This window comes from Anomalospiza imberbis, chromosome Z (genome assembly GCF_031753505.1).
Source record: "Anomalospiza imberbis isolate Cuckoo-Finch-1a 21T00152 chromosome Z, ASM3175350v1, whole genome shotgun sequence".
NCBI lineage: Eukaryota > Metazoa > Chordata > Aves > Passeriformes > Viduidae > Anomalospiza > Anomalospiza imberbis.
Window position 1 is genome coordinate 30,033,756 of NC_089721.1, and position 21,126 is coordinate 30,054,881.

The 21,126-nt window shown below is 41.1% G+C and overlaps 1 protein-coding gene across 1 annotated transcript; it reads right to left on the reverse strand.

Moving 5' to 3' along the window:
• Nucleotides 1–2,260: 2,260 nt before the first annotated feature.
• On the reverse strand, nucleotides 2,261–19,972 carry ACER2 (alkaline ceramidase 2). Its single transcript, XM_068176317.1, has 6 exons — nucleotides 19,822–19,972; nucleotides 14,490–14,604; nucleotides 13,492–13,633; nucleotides 9,125–9,262; nucleotides 6,180–6,317; nucleotides 2,261–5,493 (listed from the first exon to the last, which is right to left on the reverse strand). The coding sequence occupies exons 1-6, from the start codon at nucleotides 19,927–19,929 to the stop codon at nucleotides 5,307–5,309; spliced, it is 828 nt and encodes a 275-aa protein (XP_068032418.1). The 5' UTR covers nucleotides 19,930–19,972; the 3' UTR covers nucleotides 2,261–5,306.
• Nucleotides 19,973–21,126: the final 1,154 nt, after the last annotated feature.

The following is a 21,126-nucleotide window of genomic DNA, read 5'->3' on the forward strand; positions in this document are numbered from 1 at the left end:
TGTCTGAATGCTTATCCAAGCAGCTTTTCCACAGGAGATGCTTATTGGGAAACAAGTAGCAGCATCCACCATCTAAACCCCCACACTGCTACAACCAACTACTTCATATCCATCTCCTAAGGCAGGATAAACCGTGTCCATGTCCTATACAAATACCTACAGCTTCTCCAATTGCTCCTTAAACATCTATTTTCATGAAGATACTAACCCTCCACAGTTTAATCCTGTTTCCTGCACCTACCCTCTCCAAATGACCTGAATCTTTGCACACTTCCTTCTACATACTGGCATCATATTCATATCTATCTCACACTGGTTTTTAAGGCTGTCTCTTTCTCCATACATGCCTTTTGTTTTTTCCAGCTGCTGGTAATCCTCATTGGTACTCTCTAAAGGAAAGGATTTCTTCCTGTTTTACAGGATTTTTTTCAGAATGATGTTGGGTTTTTCTTTTTAATGAGGTGATGTCTTATTGTATTATATTTGGCTCCTAATCCACACTAAAGCTTCAGTTCTTGTAGTAAGAACTTCTCCTTTCCTAGTTATTCTGCATTCGGCATTGTAAATAATAACTATATAGATTTAATACATTGTTCTTGTTTTTGTTCTTTTTTTTTTCCACAATTCAGCTATCCACCTTTGAATTTTAAATTTCTTTCTCAAGGTATACACATATCTTCCCAGACTTTATCAGTAACTTTTATGTGCGCACTGCTGAGCAATTAGACAGAAGGTGACCCAAGAAGGACTCTGCTGAAGTCCACTTTACACCTTTTTCTGATTTTATAATGGATCACCTAGAACAGCTCAGGAACAGCTTTTCAAACAATTTTATACAAATCCACAGACAGAACTTCTAACAAAAACAGATTTTCCAGCACTTCTATAATAATGTCCTGTCAAACCATGCTAGAATGCTTATGTGTCAAAATCTAACAGTACAGTTTCTTCTACAGCCACATGGACAGAAAATACCCTGTTGTAGAAGAAAACTAAATTAGGCAGACACAACTTGTTTTTAACCAACACCTACTCACATCCTCACTACATGCTGGAAGTTTACAAACAGGTTTTTATGGTTCCTGTGTTTGTGACATGGAAGTAATCTCCTTCAAACTGCAGTCTTTCTCAGCTTGCACTGTGTTTAACTGACAGCCTGGAGCATAGCAATACAAGACATTGCCAACCAACCCCTTGGGAGAGTTTCTGCCTTGTAAGTTTGGAGCAAAATGTTGATCTCTGTGTATTACACAAGAAAGTAATTCCTCTATCTCTGGAACAGAAGCATGTGAAATTCCTTCCATGTGTAAGGAATTCCAAATGTTGTAGCTGGTACAAACCACAGGAAAAGCGAATCCAGAACCTGAGCACTGCTTTGATTTCCTTCCTGAGTAAGTTCTCTATTTTAACAATAGCTTGTCTCAGAGGCCTGGCTTTTCTACCTGACCATCTTTTGCACAGCTTGTAGAAAATTACCTTCAAGGCTCTTGCCTTTGTCAGATTTAGACAAAATAAGCATTGAAGGTCTGAAGCTATCAGGGAAGTGCAGTGATATAATGATGCTCCTCTCGTCTCCATGGGAAACCACATCTGTAAATTCCACATAAGAGCAGACTGAGTGACACAACAATGTATGAACCAACGCACCAGCTGTTTTTGAATTTCTAGCAGCTACAGACATTAATTCTGAGTGAGTAACATTCTTGAATTACAGCTATGCTTTCACACAACAGCTATTTCTAGCTTGATTATAATTGCTTATGAGGATCCATGAATGTCTCAAAAATGGTCTTTTACATGAAGTGAGAGGAACCATGGTAAAAGGGAAGCAGGAGGGGAAGGGCAGGTGCAAGGCTACTATATAGTCACAGTCTCACTCCCGTAAGTTCCAAGCACAGTCTTAGGTAACATACATGAAGATCCCCACTTTGTTCTCCCAGATGTACACACTCTGACCCAGTTTTGTCTATTTGTGGAAATACAGGCCACTCATTTTTAACCATTTCTTGCTATTTGTCTTTGTTGATTCACAGGCTTGTAGTTTTCAAATATTTGTTCTAGTTGCAAAAACCAGTTTGATACGCAAAGTAATCACTATCTCACTAATTAATGATCTTCTATCCAATGCAGTCTCCCTCCTTCTCACTGAGTCAGAATTGCTGATAACTGTGTAAGGAAACAATTATCATTATAGTTCAAGGCATTATACTGGCAGCTGCATTCTTCTCCACAAACATGATGCATTAAAAAGCAAACAATATTTACTCCAAATACAGTTTAATGCTACAAAGTATTACATGTTTTCCACAAACATTTAGTATACAGACTTAAATGGAGATGGAAGAAAGCCCCAACCCTACACCACTCCTTACAGAGTACTTCTTGAGTTGTTAATGACTGCGAATTGGGCGTTTGCTACCACTGAAAACTAACCACCCTTTCATAAAAAAAACTTAAATTTAACAATAAAGGAATGATGGATATCACATGTCAAGATTTGCAATACACTCAAAACAGTACTGCACCCTGATAAATAGACTAAAATACTAACTGAACCTAAACACTAGGAACTAACTCACTTCCTGCCGGCAGGGAAAGAAAACATTCTGGGGTTTTAAAACCTGCAGGTGCATATCAATCACTTTATACTGCAATGTAAGTAATACAGCTCCTTGTACATACTCTATCAATCTATACAATCCAGTGCACAAACCCTTCTGCATGTCAATCATATACTTCTTTGGGTACTATTATTATTGTGTAGGTGAAATCTGTAAAAGGGTGAATCTTGTAAAAATTGCAGTTTTTTAAATTTTTTAAAATAAGTGTAGTTATATAGTTTCAGTTTTATATATGCTAATACTAATTTAATGTAAAGTGCAATAGCTAAATCTAAAAGTGGTGTGCTGCTGCTACAGAGGAATACCCCAACCATTTCTACAGTGAAGCTTTGAACAAGACATGGTGACCTTTGTTCACAAAATCTCCCATAAAGTGTAAAAAGGCTAGATAATAAAAATACAGGACATGATTCTTGGCCTGTTATCTGCATTTATTTACTTCTTCAATATCTGAATGCCCTACCGAGATTTTTTAAAATTACAAAATTACTTACTTGTGAGCAGACTCTGCAGAGTAGAAGACAGCAACTGACAGCAGATTAACTAGAGCCTTTTGGGTCAGAGGTTGCTTTCAAGCAAAATATTAAATAGAAGGGGTCCAGTCTTTTTGAATAGTACAGTATGTATGCAGTTATTAGATTCCCAAGCAATACTGAAAATAACTTACTTACCGTAACATAATAATTTAGCAAACACTATCAAAAAGTCTTACTCAAAGTAGGGCCATGTTAGGCATCAGAAAACATAGCTGGGTTCCAGCCAGCATTCTATCTGTATAAGGATCTAATAATAGAACTTTTAATACCTGAGAAGTGTTTGAAGCTGAGCATTTCATAATCAGGGGAGAGGAAAGAAAAGGAAAAAGTAGCTGTGTTTCAAAGAGTAACAAACATCACGTACATTTTTATAAACAGGTTTCATACAAAAATTGTATCACTGTGTGTCAAAAAAAGATGTTTCAAATCTACTAGCAAGTGGTACAAATATGTACTGTTCCATTGGAAAGGTTTTATGCTGCTTTTATGATTTGGCAGTCATGTGACAGTAGTCTACTCAGCTTTTTTGAAGGTTTCATGAAAAAGTCGTATCGCCCACTAACAACGTGCTTCAAGAGTATCAGCATACACCTTACTTCTTGCTTTCTAAGCATAAATTATAAAACAAAAGTTTTAAAGGTTTGAAAATCCTTGAAAATTAATTCAGCCCACAGTTCTTGCTAAAAGCAACTTTCATAAAGATGATACAGTATAGAGTACATTTTTGCATTGATAAAAAACATGTACAACATAAGACATGTCAACAAAAGAGAAAATCTTATTTCATGGTCTAATACTAAAAAAGGAAATAACACTTATTAATAAAAGTGTACATTCAAAACCTTAGACTGTTTAGAGTTCTGATATTAGAGTTCTGAGGAATGTGAGTATACCCTTTTTTCTCCAAAACTGCAGCTATTAGCAGCTACAATTGCTCATACTTGAAAAACATGCCTAACTTTGCACCATTTTTTTAAACAGGCCTTGTATTAATTGCTTGTAAGAACAATAGCCATTCCTGAACTTCAACACCAATAATCTTAAAACTAAATGGACCTAGACATCCCTTATCTTTACAAAATGGACTGAAAAAACACAGAAAATCAGAATCTTTTGCAAGAATGCAAGATTCAATATTACATCTCACTGCTCACTGAAATCTAGGTCTTCAGCTAGGTTTTTAAGCAGTTATCTACTTTTTTCCTAAGTATAACCAGCAGAGCTCTGGACTATTTTTGAGATCACTTGCAATGCATTGGTGCAAAGTCAGCTCTCAAATTAGATGCGCAGCTAGGCATCTATGAGTTTTTATAATTTAATCACACTATCAATCAATGCTGACCTGAGATCTTACTGAAGGTAATGTTCACACTTCTGTGAGCACTTCAATGCCAAATTCAACACCAAACATGTCTTAAGAGGTAGAGAGGGATTCTGTGACATTTCTGCAAGAAGGAAATATGCAGCATACAAGTATTCACAGGACAGTGGAAATAGAACAAAATCCTCAAACTCCTACCTAGTTTTAGGAACTTTTGTCAGCTTCGTCTGCATTTACACTGCCTAACTGCACTTACAGAATAATCCAGCTGCAAACACTCATCTCCTGTTGTACTTGGGGAAGCAACCACGTATTCTGTGATCCAAAGCAATGCACAGCCTGGGTGTCACACCAGGCTGGGAACAGCCTGGGCTTTGAGCACACTCTTGTGGCCATGTGTAAGTGCAGCAAAATTAGAGCTAAGAAGGACACAGGATGGCATGTAGGCATCTTGGACTGCCTTCTTTTGCAAAGAAAGTTACAAAAGAAGTGGATCAAGCACCAAAGGTGACCTACTACAAAAAGATCATTCCTTGACCCTGGTATTTGAAAAGAGCTTTTATCAAGAGAAATGCTACATCAAAAACACAGTGCAAAAAAACAAAGAAGCCATTTTGTTACTTTAGTGTTCATGTGCCCCCATGTTCCTGCTTCCTCTCTCTTCTTCAGAGAGGAATGAACACACTTCCCTCCTATTCCTATGACACTTGAAGTGCTGCCTGTCTTAGGAAGAAAAGAAAATACAACACTAGTCATTTATCATTATGTAAATATTGTCTGTGCTGGAATATAAGTTGAAAATCCATTCCCATTCCATGGCTTCCAAGTTCATGTAATCTTCACAGATGTTTTTTTGTGTGCGCAGAGGAGGGTGACATAGGGAACTCCAATGAATGCCCACCTTTCACTGGGCCAGAACTTTATGACAGGGCCCTGCTCAGGGATCTCAGAGGCAGCATCAAAGTAAGCAAAGCAGACACATCCTAGATATGCCGCAAGGCAAATCAAAATGTGCCTGAGAATAGCCACCCACACACCAACAGAGGAAAAAAAAGGGAAGAAAAAAAGAATCAGTAACATAAATTCAATAAAGCAATCAACTGTACCACCATATTTTAAAATCAGTCTGTCCTTCACCATCTTCTCACAAGCCCCCCATAAGATTGCTGTCTGTCCTTTGCATGGAGGCAAAGAATATTTGTAAAGGAAAACTAAAAAACTGTAGTTTATCCCTGGTCTAAATAAGCTCCAGTTCTTTGGCTTCTCTGCACCTGTCAGATTTGTGCAGAAATGCTGAGATATGGCACCTCAAGTAAGTAACCATGATTTGCTGGGTGGTAAAAGAGAAAAGGCATCAAAGCCCTTTACTGTTTCTCCACTTCACCATCCTTAATTAATCACTAATCTTCATTCGTCGTGAGCATTATCATAATTATCAATGGCAGTTTAAGTTTTCATAGTCACAGCTATGGTTTTTAGTGACCAGTATGGCAAGGAATTCAGTTATAATTAATGAACCTAGTGGCTTAAGAATACGATCAGACCTAAATCTGCCAGGCTGAATAGCACAAGACTTGTTCTGGGTTTATATATTCTGTCTAGAACTAACCAAAGAAATAGCCACCAAGCAGCACAGAAGGGTAATGTGGTGAGAATGGATCACATTTGAATCAAACTCTGGACTTTATACACAACACTTACCATACACAGTGCAAATAGGGAAAGTTAAATGAGGACCAGATCTCACAAAACACTTTGTCACTGATCCAGCAGAAAAGTGCTAGCATCCACCAAAGACCTGAAAAGAGACCCAGTTTGTATACACGCAGGTTTTCACACCTAAGGAGAAAAACAGAAATAAATAGTTATAAAACAATGCCAGATATGCATCATTAAAATGACTCCACCACAGATGTACTTAACAGATTAACTTCACTTACAGTCTGGCTCTGAGGCAAGGCAGACCGAGGTAACAAAACAAAACTTTTTATCAGTAAAAAGTACCCTGTGTTTTGGGTATTGTCTTAAATACCAGTGTACCAATGGTGGGCAAACATCAAACTATTTCTTTAAGTAGGAAGGGGTGTAACTAGTGATTAGTTACACATGCTGTTCATTAACAACCAGCCATGCAGCAAATACTCAGATTTGCTCATATTTGTTACTGTATAAAGACTTCTATTAATGCTACGGCATTTATATTCTTCAGTGAGAGGTACTACTGTTCCTAAAAGCACTAAACCATGTACCTAAGCAGGGCACATAAATAAATTTTGTTTATCTGACAGATAAAACTAGACTATTGAGATGGAATAGTTGTGTGTTCTTACAAAGGAAAGGGTGTGTGTATTGAGAAAATGAGGGTTTCCTGGACATATCTGAAGGAGATAAACACATGCAACTGCCTCCCATTTAAGATAAGAGGTTTGGCCTCAAACTTAAGGTCTTTTAGTCAGGACCTGACTACCTGAATTCCAAATGGAAAAGGCAATTAACCTGCATGGTTCAAAGAATTCAAGGCTGCAAAGGAAAACTGAAGGCTTACGTACCCAGTACAAGATCAGCCATAGCAATGGTACAGACTGTAAAGACAGGTTTGCTCAGTACCACCATCACATACTGCAAATTACTTTTATAAACTTAAGACTGTTGTAGAGTGGTCTGCAAAGGACTACTTTAAGGGAGAAAGATCACAATGAGAAGAGCACAGCCTGCTGATCTTTGTAATACTCCTGGGTTTTCTGAGATCACCCATCATGGAGTCTTCAGTTTCTGCAGTAACTGTGCTTCAGATGAGGTGAGGATATGCTTGCTGAGGAAGCAGGAGACTGCAAAGCCACTGTACTACAATGAAGAGATGTAATGCAAATACCACCTGGACATGTAGCCTATCTTTTATTTCTCAACAGACATGGACACTGATAAGAACTAAAATAGGACTTGTTAGCCGAGGGTCTAAAACACATGCCCTGATCTGATCCTACTCTATTCTGAAGGATAATGGATCCCACAAATCTTGCGCTTCCATTTCCCCTTTCATCTACACAATGCACAATGTTCTCTGTTTAACAAAACACAGTTATTCAAATGTCAGCACTTCAGCAAACACTTGTGAGCTCCAATCATTTGCTATTTAAGAGACACTTAACATACACACTTCCAGCAGCATTGTCTTCTGATGTCTTGAAACCCCCAAAAAAGCATTCCAGCTTTACTTCAAACCAGTGCAATGTTGATTGATTGAATTTTACACAGATATCTCCCTTTAAATCCTAAGGAATATTTTAGACTTTTAACTAGCTTAACCTTTTAGGCAAGCGAATAAAGGAATATGCAATAATGAAGCAAAGCTCCCCCCATAGACAGATTTCTAGTAGAAGAATCAAATAATAATGGTCAGACCAGAAACTAAGGTAAACCTTCACTACTCAAGGCTCAGATGTGAAAGAACAGTACTCAAACTTAGGAGACACTAACTTGTCCTTTCAAGTTTCTCAGGAGCTCATGCCTGGAAAACTGATATGGAACTGACAGAGAATTCACAGATTATCCCGTGTCACAACCAGATGTCCCTTTGCCCTGGTCAGTAGTTCCTTCGTGCCATCATCAAAATGAGACACCACCAATATTGTTCCACTACTGACCTTGTCCAAAACTAACTTGTATGCTGTTTCCAAGTGTCTTTGACCACAGAAATACACAGAAGGATGCCTAACGAGAAGAGACTCATGAACACGTTTAGAAAACATTGTTTGGAGAGGCTTCCATTGTATAGCAGTGGCAGATCAGGGTAGTGTAGCAAACAGAATAGTCTCTATTCTAACAGATGCAATTAAAATGAAGACATTTTGTTCCAACTCATTTTGATGGACATATGCAACACATAAGAGAAAGCCAAAGTTGTAAAATCTTTCTCAGACAATAGAGAAGAGGTGAAAAAAGATAAGGTCAAATGCTAGTACTCCTCTGATCCTTTTTGCTGTGGGTGAAGAGATGGAAAAAAATCTCTGGACAGTGCTGGTATCACTATAACAGAACAACTCTCTAAAATGTGGAAATCAGTCTCAGGTTGTTCTCTATTTGCATTCTGGTTTTATGATTTTTACAGCCTTGACTGACACCTATCCTCCAAAATTTAGTGATTAATCTTATCTTTGTCACTCTGACTCCATCATATTATTCATATCAGATGACAAAGTCATGCAAGACTCACAGTACAATTTTGGGAGTTGGAACATCTTCCACATGTGCTTGGGCCTTGCTCCCACTAGCATCCAGACTGAAAACCATGCCATCACCTCACCCTTATGCACACTATACAGTAAAAATGCTGTCCATAAAGTGAAACCCAAGCCCTAACTTCAAAATAAATAAACAAATTGGAGTTAAATTAGGTTGCAGCAAGAGGTATGTTGCAAGAACACAGAAAATATCTGACCTACTAAAAAGTCCTACAGAAAAGAAATCCTTGTCAAAAAAATGTCTGAACTGCCAAGAAAATTATATACTAGATTTGCTCTTGCTTGTGGTAGAAGCATTTCTGATCTGCTGTCACATGCACTGAAGCCAGATATAGTGTATCATCTCATGGTGTCCTAAGGATCTGAGAAGGCAACACTGCCTGCATTCTGGAGAATTGTACTTACCTCTTCAACTCAGCAATGAGCAAAGCTGTGCAGGGAACTCCCAGCGTCATTAGCGAGATGTTGTTAATGGCAGGCTTAATGAAGGCCAGGCAGGTGGTAACTCCAGACAAGACACCCACAGCAGCTTTAAATCGACTCCTGAGTAGAGTTCATACAGGCAGAAAAACGTATTTAAATTCAAAACTTAACTACTAAACCCAGAAATTTAAACATTATTTTCATAATGTAACAAAATCTAGGTCTACCTCTGCACACAGCACTGTATGTCTTCAAAAACGTTCTGTGTCATCATTCTTCAAGCTCTTAACATGGATTTTTAGGATATTTTCTTACTGCTAATGCCTCAACTTCTACAGCTATGTTACAGTATGCTTAACTTTCCTTTATCTCTTTAGAACCTTCAAAGATACTGAAACTTACATGATAAGTTGGAACATTTCTATAATCAAATTCAACAGTAGGTGAGAAATTCCCAGACTTTTTTATAAGACCAAGATTTGGTATATTCTTAGCAAATACGAAATCACTACTGTGCTCTATGTAGACAGCCTGACAACTTTTAAATTAAATATACGTTAACTGTTTAAACTCCAGGTCTGCACTTCAAACAACTCACTTCCACTCTATGGTTGAGGAAGAGGATCACCAAGCTGCCTTTTAACTACTGGCCCATAGCTTTTTAAAATTATTGTCCAAGGATGGCCTTCTATGCTTGAAGTAGCGTCTCAATATATTTGTACGGTACCGTTCCATAGCCACAAGTGTCATGACCTTCACCTAGGCTCATTTCATTTGCCTTTTGCTTTAAAGTTTTTCTTTCTGCTGGAAAGCAACAAGTTACTTATGTAGGAAGTTCTGATCTGACATTAATGTCTTAATGAATGATATTAATGAATAACATCACTAATTGGTCATGATAGATAATAACATTTTCAGCATTGAAAATTCAAAGTGTGGTGAAGATGATGAAATTGAACAGTACAGCTGTGAGCACATGATAGGCATAATACTAGAGGATTAGTCAGGCAAAGCAAAAAACTTAAAAGTATTAATCAAATCTGTTCTAGTTAGGGCTTTGTCTTGGGTTACAATGTAAGGTATGCATTTTATCACCACCTACAGCACCTTCTGATGAGCTGTTAATGGTCAGTTGTTTGCAATAGCTGCCCAATGCACACTCAGCCTAAAGCAGGGCCATCACCACTCATGGCCATCAAGGACTCCCCAGAATGAGTCACAGAATTACATCATCCCATTGTGAGATGTCTACACCAGGAGGGGAGGGGAGGGGCAGGGGAGGGACCTAACATTTCTACCTGTGTATAATCTGGCACTTGGGACACCACAATATCACCACTGGACAAGAGCTCTCAATAATCACCACTGGACCTCCAAAGAAGGACCAGACCTTTCTACAGGATCACCGCTTTGACAAGACCATTTCCCTTACTCCAATGGGACAGCTGCCACAACCTTGACCAACAGGGTCGTATTCTGACTTTGTCAGTTTAAGCCAGTGTTTCTGTACTCTGGCCTTTATTGCAATTTTTTCCTATTAAATTTTAATTCTTACTTGGAATCCCTCGCAACATGTTTGTGTGGAGTTAATTCCTTCTGCTGGCTTGCCTTCAAACAAGCACAGGTTTGCTGTCCAGAGTGTCTGCATACTTCATAAAGGAATCAAGACCTTCCCTAAAAAGTAGCTGTTTTGACACATTCTCTGAGAAGTGGAAGGATAAGATAGGATCTTTCATCTCAGTATTTACAGTCTCAACACAAAGTTAAACAGAAACAGTATTTCACCCCAAAAGTGTTGTTATTCCTTTATAAACCAATAGTTTAACATCCTGGTCCATGCTATGAACCTACCCTGCAATATCAGAAGACACTATTTGACAAAATGTAACCTCTAGGAATCTGGGAGCTCATTTACAGAGTTTACATAAATTACACATAAATTTAGGACTCTGAATTCTTCACTTGAATTGAACATCTAAGAGTCACACCATAAACATAGTCACCAGTAAAGCCTGTTAAGCTGACAATGTTCTATAATAACACTATACTGTAATATGCAAAAGTACTAAATTTACACCAATGCAACAAAGCCATTAAACCACTTAGACTCATAGAACATGCTGAGTTGGAAGGCACCCAGCAGGATCAACACCTCCAATTCCTAGCCTTGCACAACACCATCCCCAAGAGTCACACCATGTTGTTATAAGTTTGGAGTAACAATAATCGACCAAAATGCCAATTGAATCAGGCTGATTTATTAAAGCAAGCGACAGCAAGCAAAACAGCCCTGGGTGGCCAGGGAGTCCCTGCTCCGCCAACGGCTTGCAACTCCCCCCCTCAGTCCCTGGGTCTTTATTGCTTCTCTGCTTCCTGCGGACGTGTTGGTTCCAGGGTACTCTGTGTCTGCGCCGCCTGTTGCTAGGGAGTCATAGTTCTGCCCTCCAGTGGTCGTCGGGAGGAAGGCTTCTCCTCATCCTCACAATTTTGCAGTGCCCTGAGAGTCAACTTTACATATATGGTTACACCAGTCTGCTTAAGTAAGCAATATCTGCACAATTCTGCAACTTGCCTTGTTAGGCCGGATGCCTCCGGTCTCCTGTTTGCCTGAGGACTTCCTGTACCCTTTGTGTTTCTCTTCCCTAGTTTGATGAACAAAGACTCACTCATTACAATGTGCCTGAGAGCACTGCCCAAACACTTCTTGAACTGTCAGGCTGGTGCTGTGACCACTTCCCTGGGGAGCTGTTCCAGTGCCCAAATACCCTCTGGAGTGAAAAACCTTTTCCTGATGTCCCACCTAAACGTCCCCTGACTCAGCTTCAGGCCATTCCATCAGGTCCTGTCACTGGTCACCACAGAAATGAGACTGGCTCCTGCCCCTTCTCTTCCCCTCATTAGGCTGTTGAAGACTACAATGAGGTCTCCTCTCAATCTCGTCTTCACCAAACTGAATGAACCAAGTGACCTCAGCCACTTCTCATACAGCTTCCCCTCAAGGTTGTTCACCATCTTTGTTACTCTCCTTTGGATGCTCTGTAACAGTTTAATGTCTTCCTTATATTGCAATGCCCAGAACTGCCCCCAACACTCAGGGTGAGGCTGCCCCAGCTCAGAGCAGAGCAGGACAATTCCTTCCCTTGCCTGGCTGGTGATGCTGATGCCCCCCAAGACAGGGCTGGCCCTCCTGGCTGCCAGGGCACTGCTGACTCATGTTCAACTTGCCATCAGTCAGGACCCCCAGGTCCTTTTTCATGGCAATGCTTACAGCAACTCATTCCCAGTCTGTCCATACATCCAGGGTTGCCCCATCTCAGAATCCAGCACTTTCCCTTGTTGAACTTCACCTGATTGGTGATTGTTCTCATTTGTGGAGGCCTCTCTGCCCTCAAGGGATTTAACAGCTCCTCCCAGTTTAGTGTGGCCATCAAACTTAGTTAGTATTCCTTCCAGTCTTGTGTCAAAGTCCAAGTAATTTATGATGATGTTGAAGAGAAGTGGGCCACGCACATAGGCTGTATACAGTAATTATAGGTACACTCTACCCAGCGCAAGCTATTTTGAGGTATGGTCAGTCTAGGCACCAAACTTCTCTCCATGCATTAGCAACTTCTAATCTGGCATATTGTCAAGAATAAACCAACCAACCAAACAAAACCCCCAATAATCAATCAAACAAACACAAAAAACTCCTGCAGAGAGTAACAGTGTAAGAGGGCAAAAGTCTTAGCAATCTTCAGAGAGAAAACACTGATGCTGCAATTTAAGCCTCTCCATTACCTCAGATTCTTTACTGCATAAAAGATCAACATAATGTTTTTGCTGGGGAGGGCAAACCACAACCAAATGGTTTAAACTGGCTATAAAGCATTTTTTTTAACTGCAAGAAAAAGAAAAAGATCCCTTTACAACAATAGGTTTCTAAAGAAACACTTAGTCTTTGAATACCTAAACAACATGTTTTAAAAATTCACATGAACATTCAGCTGACTTCCATAAGTTCATTTGTATATACCCTTCAGGATATACAAAAGGAAGAGGGAAATATGGCTTCTTCTACATTAGCTGTAAGTCATATAAACTAGTCATCATAAAAGTCTCCCTAGAATCAACAACATCTCATCTAATCACCTGAAGTTACAGGACACAAATCCCACTACCAGCAACTGCTGACTCGGGAATTTTGAACAAAATGGGCTGAATGAGATACAAGCAACTGGAAGACAATGGAGTAGAAAAAAATAGCAGTGATAGTGGTTGATAACTTGGTGCCATTATGTGCAGGATTAGGTGTTAGCACAAGAAGTTTCAGAAAACATGAAAGTGTACATGTATCATTGTATGATTACCTGTCATTTCGAAAAACTCTGGGCAGGTATCGCCTAGGGAACCACATGGCAAGAGCACACATCAGAACCCAGAGAATAGCCAGCTCATCCAGCATCTGGCCCAAGAAACTGAGGGTAGCATGAAAATAAACAGATCCTATTCCTGGAAGAATGAATCAAGAGACAGTATTATGAACAGCTGCAGTACCGTAATAGATTGAATCATTCTGTTCATGCTCAAAATTTCACAGGAAATGGTAGCTACAGGAAATGGTCTAGAAAAGGTTATAAAAAACACCACCTTTACTAAGAGGCAATCAAGTCATCATACTCTCCCTAATCATGAAGAGAAGTACTTCACAAAAACAGATTACAAAAATAGCAGCTAAAAATTTCAGCTCTTACTAGAAAAGATGTGCCTGAAGGAAACAACAGGTGGAAAAGTATAAAGCAAAACCAATTAAGAAATAAATGCCAAATGCTGCTTTGGAATTTTCTCAATAGCACAAGAATGGGTAAGAAAAGAGAAAAAGCAGCATTTGATGACTACTCTATGATACAGATTTACAGGTGGAAAGTGTCACACTACCCCAGAGGGCTCTGATTATCCCCTTGAAGTGCTTCCAGGAATGAACAAACTTCAGAATCTCACATCTACATCTCTGGGCCTTCTCTGTATAAACCCTATTCCTCTCCTAAGCTGCACTGGCACTTCAGCTCTTATTTAAGCAATGAGGGTCAGCACTGCTGTAGAATAAACCCAAACACAAGATGAAAAAAGTATGCAAGGAAGGATTGGAAAGGAACAGAACTATGATCAAATTTCCCACCAACCTCAGTTTGCAAAAAGGCATTTCCCCTCCAGAAATTATGGCTGCTTTGGCTTTAAGCAAATACAAGCAAATTCTTCTGTAGATGTCAGGATTGCTTTGTTTTAAAAATCAGTCAAGTACAAGCAGGAAAAACTGATGTCCTCTCTCAGTTCACATGAGTTGGCAAATACAGAATAATCAACTTACCAACCACGACTAACAGAATCCATATTAAATATATTCCACTGTTGAAGCAGATTGCGTATTGACGGAACAAGCACATACATATGGGTGGTAAAATGAAAAACAAGATGTTGCTTATCTAGGAAAAAAACCAAACAGTCTCACAAAGACAGAAAATAAACAGATCTTAAATATCCACAGGCTTTCTGTAATAACATTTTGTCATTTAGTGAAGCCCCAGTTCAACAAATTATGACTCCCTATTTCTGCCTATGCTGAGCTGTTTTTGCAAAAGCATCAACTTGTTTCGCTTAACATCATTAAATTAGTAACAGCATAAAAACTTTCAGCAATGTAAAATGTGGCTAGTCACAATTCAAGTCAATTCCCAAAAGAGTTTTAATGAGAATCTACGTGCAAGACTGTGGCAATTCAGAAAGTACCAGATCAAGCTATTGAGGATCAGTGACCTGTCCTTTCAATGACTATCAAGCCTAGCATGGAAAAAGCACTAGAAGTACTGACACTAGGCAGAGCTAGACAAGCCTTGTGGAAGTAAATTTATTGAGCAATAGTTATTGTCTGGAAGATGTGAAATACAACACTAGGCTAGGAGGTAAAACCCTTTTTGTACAGAGTAAAGTAAGCCTGGAGCTTTAAGTCCTTTTATGCTTCAATTTTTTCCCTTGGTTCTCCACTACAGAACATGATTGAAAACCAGTTATAGGAAGGTGGAAAGGCAATAATTAGGACCACTGGTAGGTGGTCTAATTTTTTAAAACTTGATATGCACGATTTGAATGAAGACAAATTTTCTGTTTTTTCTTGCTTACAAACAGTCTAAAGCATGAGTCTGTAAATACTGAAAACACTTTACTGTCAATTAGCAGGAACTGTGATTGTAGTAGTGATCACTTGGCTCTTCCCAGGAGCTGCCAATGCTGAGGGCCAGCCATGGCACAGTAACTGAGCAGTTATGAAAAGACTCTATTGCTGCTTCACAATGGGCCAAAGGACAGGAGGAATCTCCAGCCTCAGCTTTCTCATGTTTGCCTGCTGATCCCAAGCACAAGAGAAAATCACCCCCAACAAAACTCTGAAGCTGATGTAAAAAATAACTCTGGGTCAAGAACATTCCTTTGGGACAGATCGCCTCTTCACTGGTTACAAACTTGTGCCAAAAATAATGAAAATTTAGTGGAGAAATAATTCAGGAATAACATAGGAATTTTTTTCATTCAGCTACTGTTGTCAATCTCTTAACACAGTCTGAGAACAGATTTTAAGAGGCAGATCAAGTTTTAACCCATGCAAAGCAACCTCATGTAAAGCAACAGTCAACAAAACAGGTTTATCTGAGCAATTTTCATTCACAAAAAACCCCACCCAGTCTCCATGCAGCAGAGACTGTCAGCAAAGTTGGGAATACAGTCATGGACAAGGATCCCAGTGCATGATGTGCTGGTACATACACAGAACAGGAAGACTTCCCTCACTCCAAAGCAGGTAGGAAGCATATACAGCAGGGATGATGGAACAGGAGCAAGTCCTCTGGGGGCCTGGGAGTGCTCTATGCATTTTAGGCTTTTAGACACAGTTAGGCCAAAGGGAAGTGTCAAGGGGCGAAAATAAGTGGTTATAAACCAAGTGGTTTGGAAGTAAACTTTTCCATCTCTACAAATGAAACTGACTGATGAAGAAAATCAAAACAGGCAGTCACAGTCTACCAAAATTTGGCTAGAAAGTCCTTATTCCACCTAGGACAAGGTAATAAAGGACACACTAGATCTACTTACCACAGCTGTAGCAAGGTAGATTTATACAAGTTATTAGTAAACAAGAGAGCAGTTCTGTGCTATGGTAGTGCTCCTCTGGGAATGAACTCCCACTCATGCTAAGGTCCTGCCTGCAAATGCAAGAAATCTCTTGCAAACTGGAGCCTGAGCATGACTTGTACTCTTCGCAGTGGTCATCAGGAGGATTTCCTAACATCTCAGAAGCTGAAATAATTTTAGTACTACAAAATATTAAAGTATGGCTTTAGAAAGTACATTGCTTGTGCATTTTTTGTATTAATACATAATTGGCCTCCATGATTTGGTAATGTACAATTCAAATACTTTGATAATTACAATAAGTGCAAAATTTACATCAGTAGTACAGAAGACTTCCTTCAGCATCTGCAAAAGGCAATGATTAAAAGTTACAGTTCTGGAAAATAGGCAAGCAGCCCTTCAGTAACAGTTCATTATTTTGGCATCATACAATTCTGGACCCTTAGTTTTAATTTTCAACTAATTAATTATATTATAGATATTTAGGACATAGGCCTATAGGACAGAGAGAATGGGCTTGCTTAGATCATGATCATACAACTTCACTCACATCTGGCCACTGTCTTGACACAAATGTTTCCTGCAGTGCTACCAAAGCTCATGTATTCATCAATATTGATTACATCTCCCAGAAAGCAGCTGCAGCATTCAGCTGCTACAGAAAAACCTATTGCACCATGTCTTTCTGAGCAGAAAGCAAAACTGGACTAAAGTATCTCCAGTAACATCAGTGGGTGTGTATCCTCTGTATCCTGGCACCTAAACATGACATTCATGTATACTAAAACTCTTCTGTAGTAAAAAAGGATGCTGTAGGGAGAGTAAAAGAATTCTCTCAGATTCTTAAGACTACCTTATAACTTTTTAAAATTTTTATTTCCATGCCACTAGGGAGCAAAAGAAGAATAAAATCCTAGCAATTCCCTTAGTAAATGGAAATTACAAACACAAGTAAATACAACATATTGAATTTCTAGATACTGACTTTCCCAGCTAACAGGAAAAAATACTGTTTTCAGGTATTGTTGCTTATTTAAAACATAAGCAGTATCTTTTATTTTGTAAATACCTCTTCACAGAGAAAATTGTTTTGATCATTTGGAGGCATTTGTTATGGGGTGGAGTAGGGTACACTGCATCAGAACATATTACTTTATTCATTTCAGAGGGAAAAAAAGAAAAAAATTGTTTTAATAACTATTCCTTCAATTTGAGCTATGGAGTGTTTTGTGGCCTCTGTACTGAAAAAGTGTAAGACCTGAATCACTTTAGCTAGACAAAAATCATGTTAACTCTAGTCGTGTATGTTTTAAAAAATTAGTTTGATCAATTTATACAAAACCTCTGAACATATTTCTCCTACCGATTTAATTCTGTTGAATGCCTTTTGTCCCACCAGAATAAATAATTTTTTGAAAAATACATTTCAGATAAGCTGCTCCAGTTTTGTGCTTACATGAATATTGTGTGAGACCTCAACCACAACTGTGAGCTCAGCCATGGTAATTTAAAATGCAGATTAGCAAGGCTTTAATCTAAAGCTTAATGACCCAAATGCCAGATTCATGTCTGCTGAAGAGTGCTTCCTGGAACTTTGAGGGAGTCTGAATCAGTCAGAACAAACTCCCCCTAGAAGGAATATAATTTAGATACCAGCTGAGGTACTCTATAGAGTAGGGCCAAAACTTCATAACTGTCCTGTGAGCATCTGGTTTTTTGAGAACACAATTGCACAATCGCATCAATCCACTGCAACTTTTAATTTTCAGAAGGTGCTAACAGAGAAATCAAGCCCTAACAATGACTTAGTATTATTGAAGAGAGCCTAAACACGACTACCCTCAATACTGCCTTTCCTTCTCCTCCCTTTTCAGCGTACAGCTTACCGATTTGTACACAGCTGCCACAACACAGCAGGCTTTGGGGCAAACTTTCTTCTGTGTCTGTCCACCTATCTGAAACCTCAGTTATTGATCTGGACACAAATGCATCTTCTAGCATTTTTGAAAGCTTCTATACCACCACTAATCAGCTCAGTACAGTGTTGCGATTTAATCCCAACCAGCAACTATGCACTGTCCAGCTGCTTGCTCACTCCCTTCAGAGCAGGGTGGTGGAGAAAATCAGAAGGGTAAATGTGAGAAAACTTGTGGGGGTTGAGATAAGAACAGTCCAATAGGGAAAACATAAGCTCTTCACACAAGCAAAGTGAAATAAGGAATTCGTTCAGCACTCCTCATGGATAGGCAGGTGTTCTCCATTCCCAGGAAAGCAGGGTCCCATCACACATAACAGTGACTTGAGAAGAAAAATGCCACCACCCTAAAGGCCCAAACTGCTTCCTTCTCCTTCTTCCAGCTCTACATGCTGACCATGACGCCATATGGCCTGGGAAATCCACTGAGTCAGTTGGAATCAGCTGTCCTAGGTGTGTCCCCTCCAAAAGCTTTCTACACTCCCAGCCTACTTGGTAGTTGGGTGAGGTGAGAAGCAGAAAAAGCCTGAGTAAGGTCTGCTCAGAAGAAGTAATTAAAACATGCCTGAGTTACCAACACTGTTTCCAGCACAAAACATCCCCCCATACCAGTGCCTATAAAAGAGCATTTGTAGGTTTGCTCCTGGACAGGTGATTTTCATGGAAGGGCAAACTACCCAAAAGCCCAGTGGATTATCTTATTCTAGTGGATCTGTCTCTGCCATTCTTTACATCAACAGGATGTCAGGAGCATTACTCCCTTTCCAAGGTACGTCATACAGGGCAGTCTGGCTCTGCTGCTGTGGCTGTTTTTGTAAGCTCTCTGCAGCAGCTGAGAGGTATTGGAAAGGTGCAAGAGGATACAGGGGTAAACCATGACTAACTGGAAGGAAGCAACAATTACATTATTCCTCTTCCCTCTCTTCCATACTTCAGTTGCTTTCTTAAACACCTATCTCCTCCTCTTCCAAAAATATACTCCTTAATTCATCCTGCAACCTCTAAAGGCAAACTCTCCATGAAAACTTTGCCTTCTTAGAGCCAAACACGTCTGGGAGAAACTAGAAAAACCTTGCCTCCAAAAACCAAGGTACTTTTTAATCTTGATCCATCACTGCCGTGCACACCCATCAAGGCGATGACACCTGTTTGTGCAAATGGGTACTAGACCAGGGCAATCTAGTACCAAAAATTTGATGCTTGGCCACCACAAGTCTCGACTAAGACAAAGACAGGGGCTGCTACACGCTACTTACCGGTCGTAGTATGGGGAGTAGTAAACCTTCCCAATTTATACCTGAAAAACTAGGTAAAAATTCCTTAATTTTAGGCATGCCAGCGACCGGAGAAGAAAAAGAAGTCGACAGCCATAGGAGGGCATGCTACAATCCCACGAAAACCCTGCAGGAGACGGAGCTTGCAGGCAGCAGGAGTCCCCCGGGCTACAGCGGGACCTGCCCGCCGCCGCACGCTCGTCCACCTGTAGCCCCTCGGCGCCGAGGCGGCCGCCGCTCCCGCTCCGCTGAGCACCGCCACCGCCACCCACCGTATTGTAGAACTCGGCGATGGCAGGCACGATGGTGTAGTTGTCCTCACACCAGTCCACCTCCGAGCTGCCGGCCCGCAGCGGGTCCCACCACAGCAGCGCGCCCATCGCGCCCGCCCAGCCGCCTCTCCAGCCCTGCCCGGCGGCGCTGCGGGGCGGTGCCCGCGCTGCCGCCCCCGCCTCTCCTCCGCGGCCCGCGCAAAGGGCGGGGCGGCCCGGGGCCAGCCTTCCACGAGCAGAGGTAGCCGGGCTCCATAGCGCTTGGGTTTTCTGAGCCTGTTCCGAAGGCGCCAGGCGGTGGGAGCGCCAGTTCCCCGCTCCCCGGCGGCTTTGAGAAGCCAGCTGCTCCACAGGCGTGGGCAGCATGACCGTCTCCCTTGTACGCTTAGAGATATCTCGCACAGAATCACAGAATTGTTATGTGTGGAATGGACCTCTGGAGATGATCCAGTCCAACCTCTCTGCCAAAGCAGGGTCACCTAAAGCAGGTGACACAGGAACACGTCCAGGTGGGTTTTGAGTGTCTCGAGAGAGGGAGACTCCGCAACCTCCTCAGGCAGCTGTTCCAGTGCTCTGCCACCCTCAGTGTAAAGAAATTCTTCATGTTAAGGTGAAACTTCCTGTGTTTCAGTTTAGGGACATTATGCTGTGCCACCGGGCACCACTGAAATTTGTCTGGCGCCATCCTCTTGGCACCCACATTTGAGATTTTTCTATGTATTGATGAGATTCCCTCTCAGTTTTCTCTTGTCCAGACCAAACAGTCCCAGCGTCTCTCTGCGTAAGAGAGAAGATCCAGACCCCTGATCATCATCCTTGTGGCCCCCCAGTAACTCCTTGTCTCTTTCGTGCTGCGGAGGCCAGAACTGGACAAAGGACACAGTGTCAGTTCCAGCCGTGTGATGGAAAGGAGCGGCCGCTCTCCGTACGCAGAAAGTGCTGGACACAGCGCCGGCGGGGAACCGGGAAGCCCATCCCGGCGGGAACCGCTCATACCGCGCAAACAACGCGCCTTCCCCTGAAAGCCGGTGCGTCGCGTATTGATTGCGCTTCTTTTTACAGGCGTCAGTGCTCACAGGCCCGGAGCGCCTGCGTGCTGTTCCACTGGCCGTTCCGAAGGAACACTCTCCCTGGCGAGCGGCCCCTCGAGGAAGCAGTGACAGGCCCGGCCCGGCGCCCCGCAGGGGCCAACTGCCTGAACTCGGGCGCGCGGGAGGCCCGGCGCCTGGCTACACACGAGGCCACGCCCCCGACCTCTCCTCCCGGCCCCGCCCCCCGCCGTAAAAGCCTCGCTCGGCATTGGGC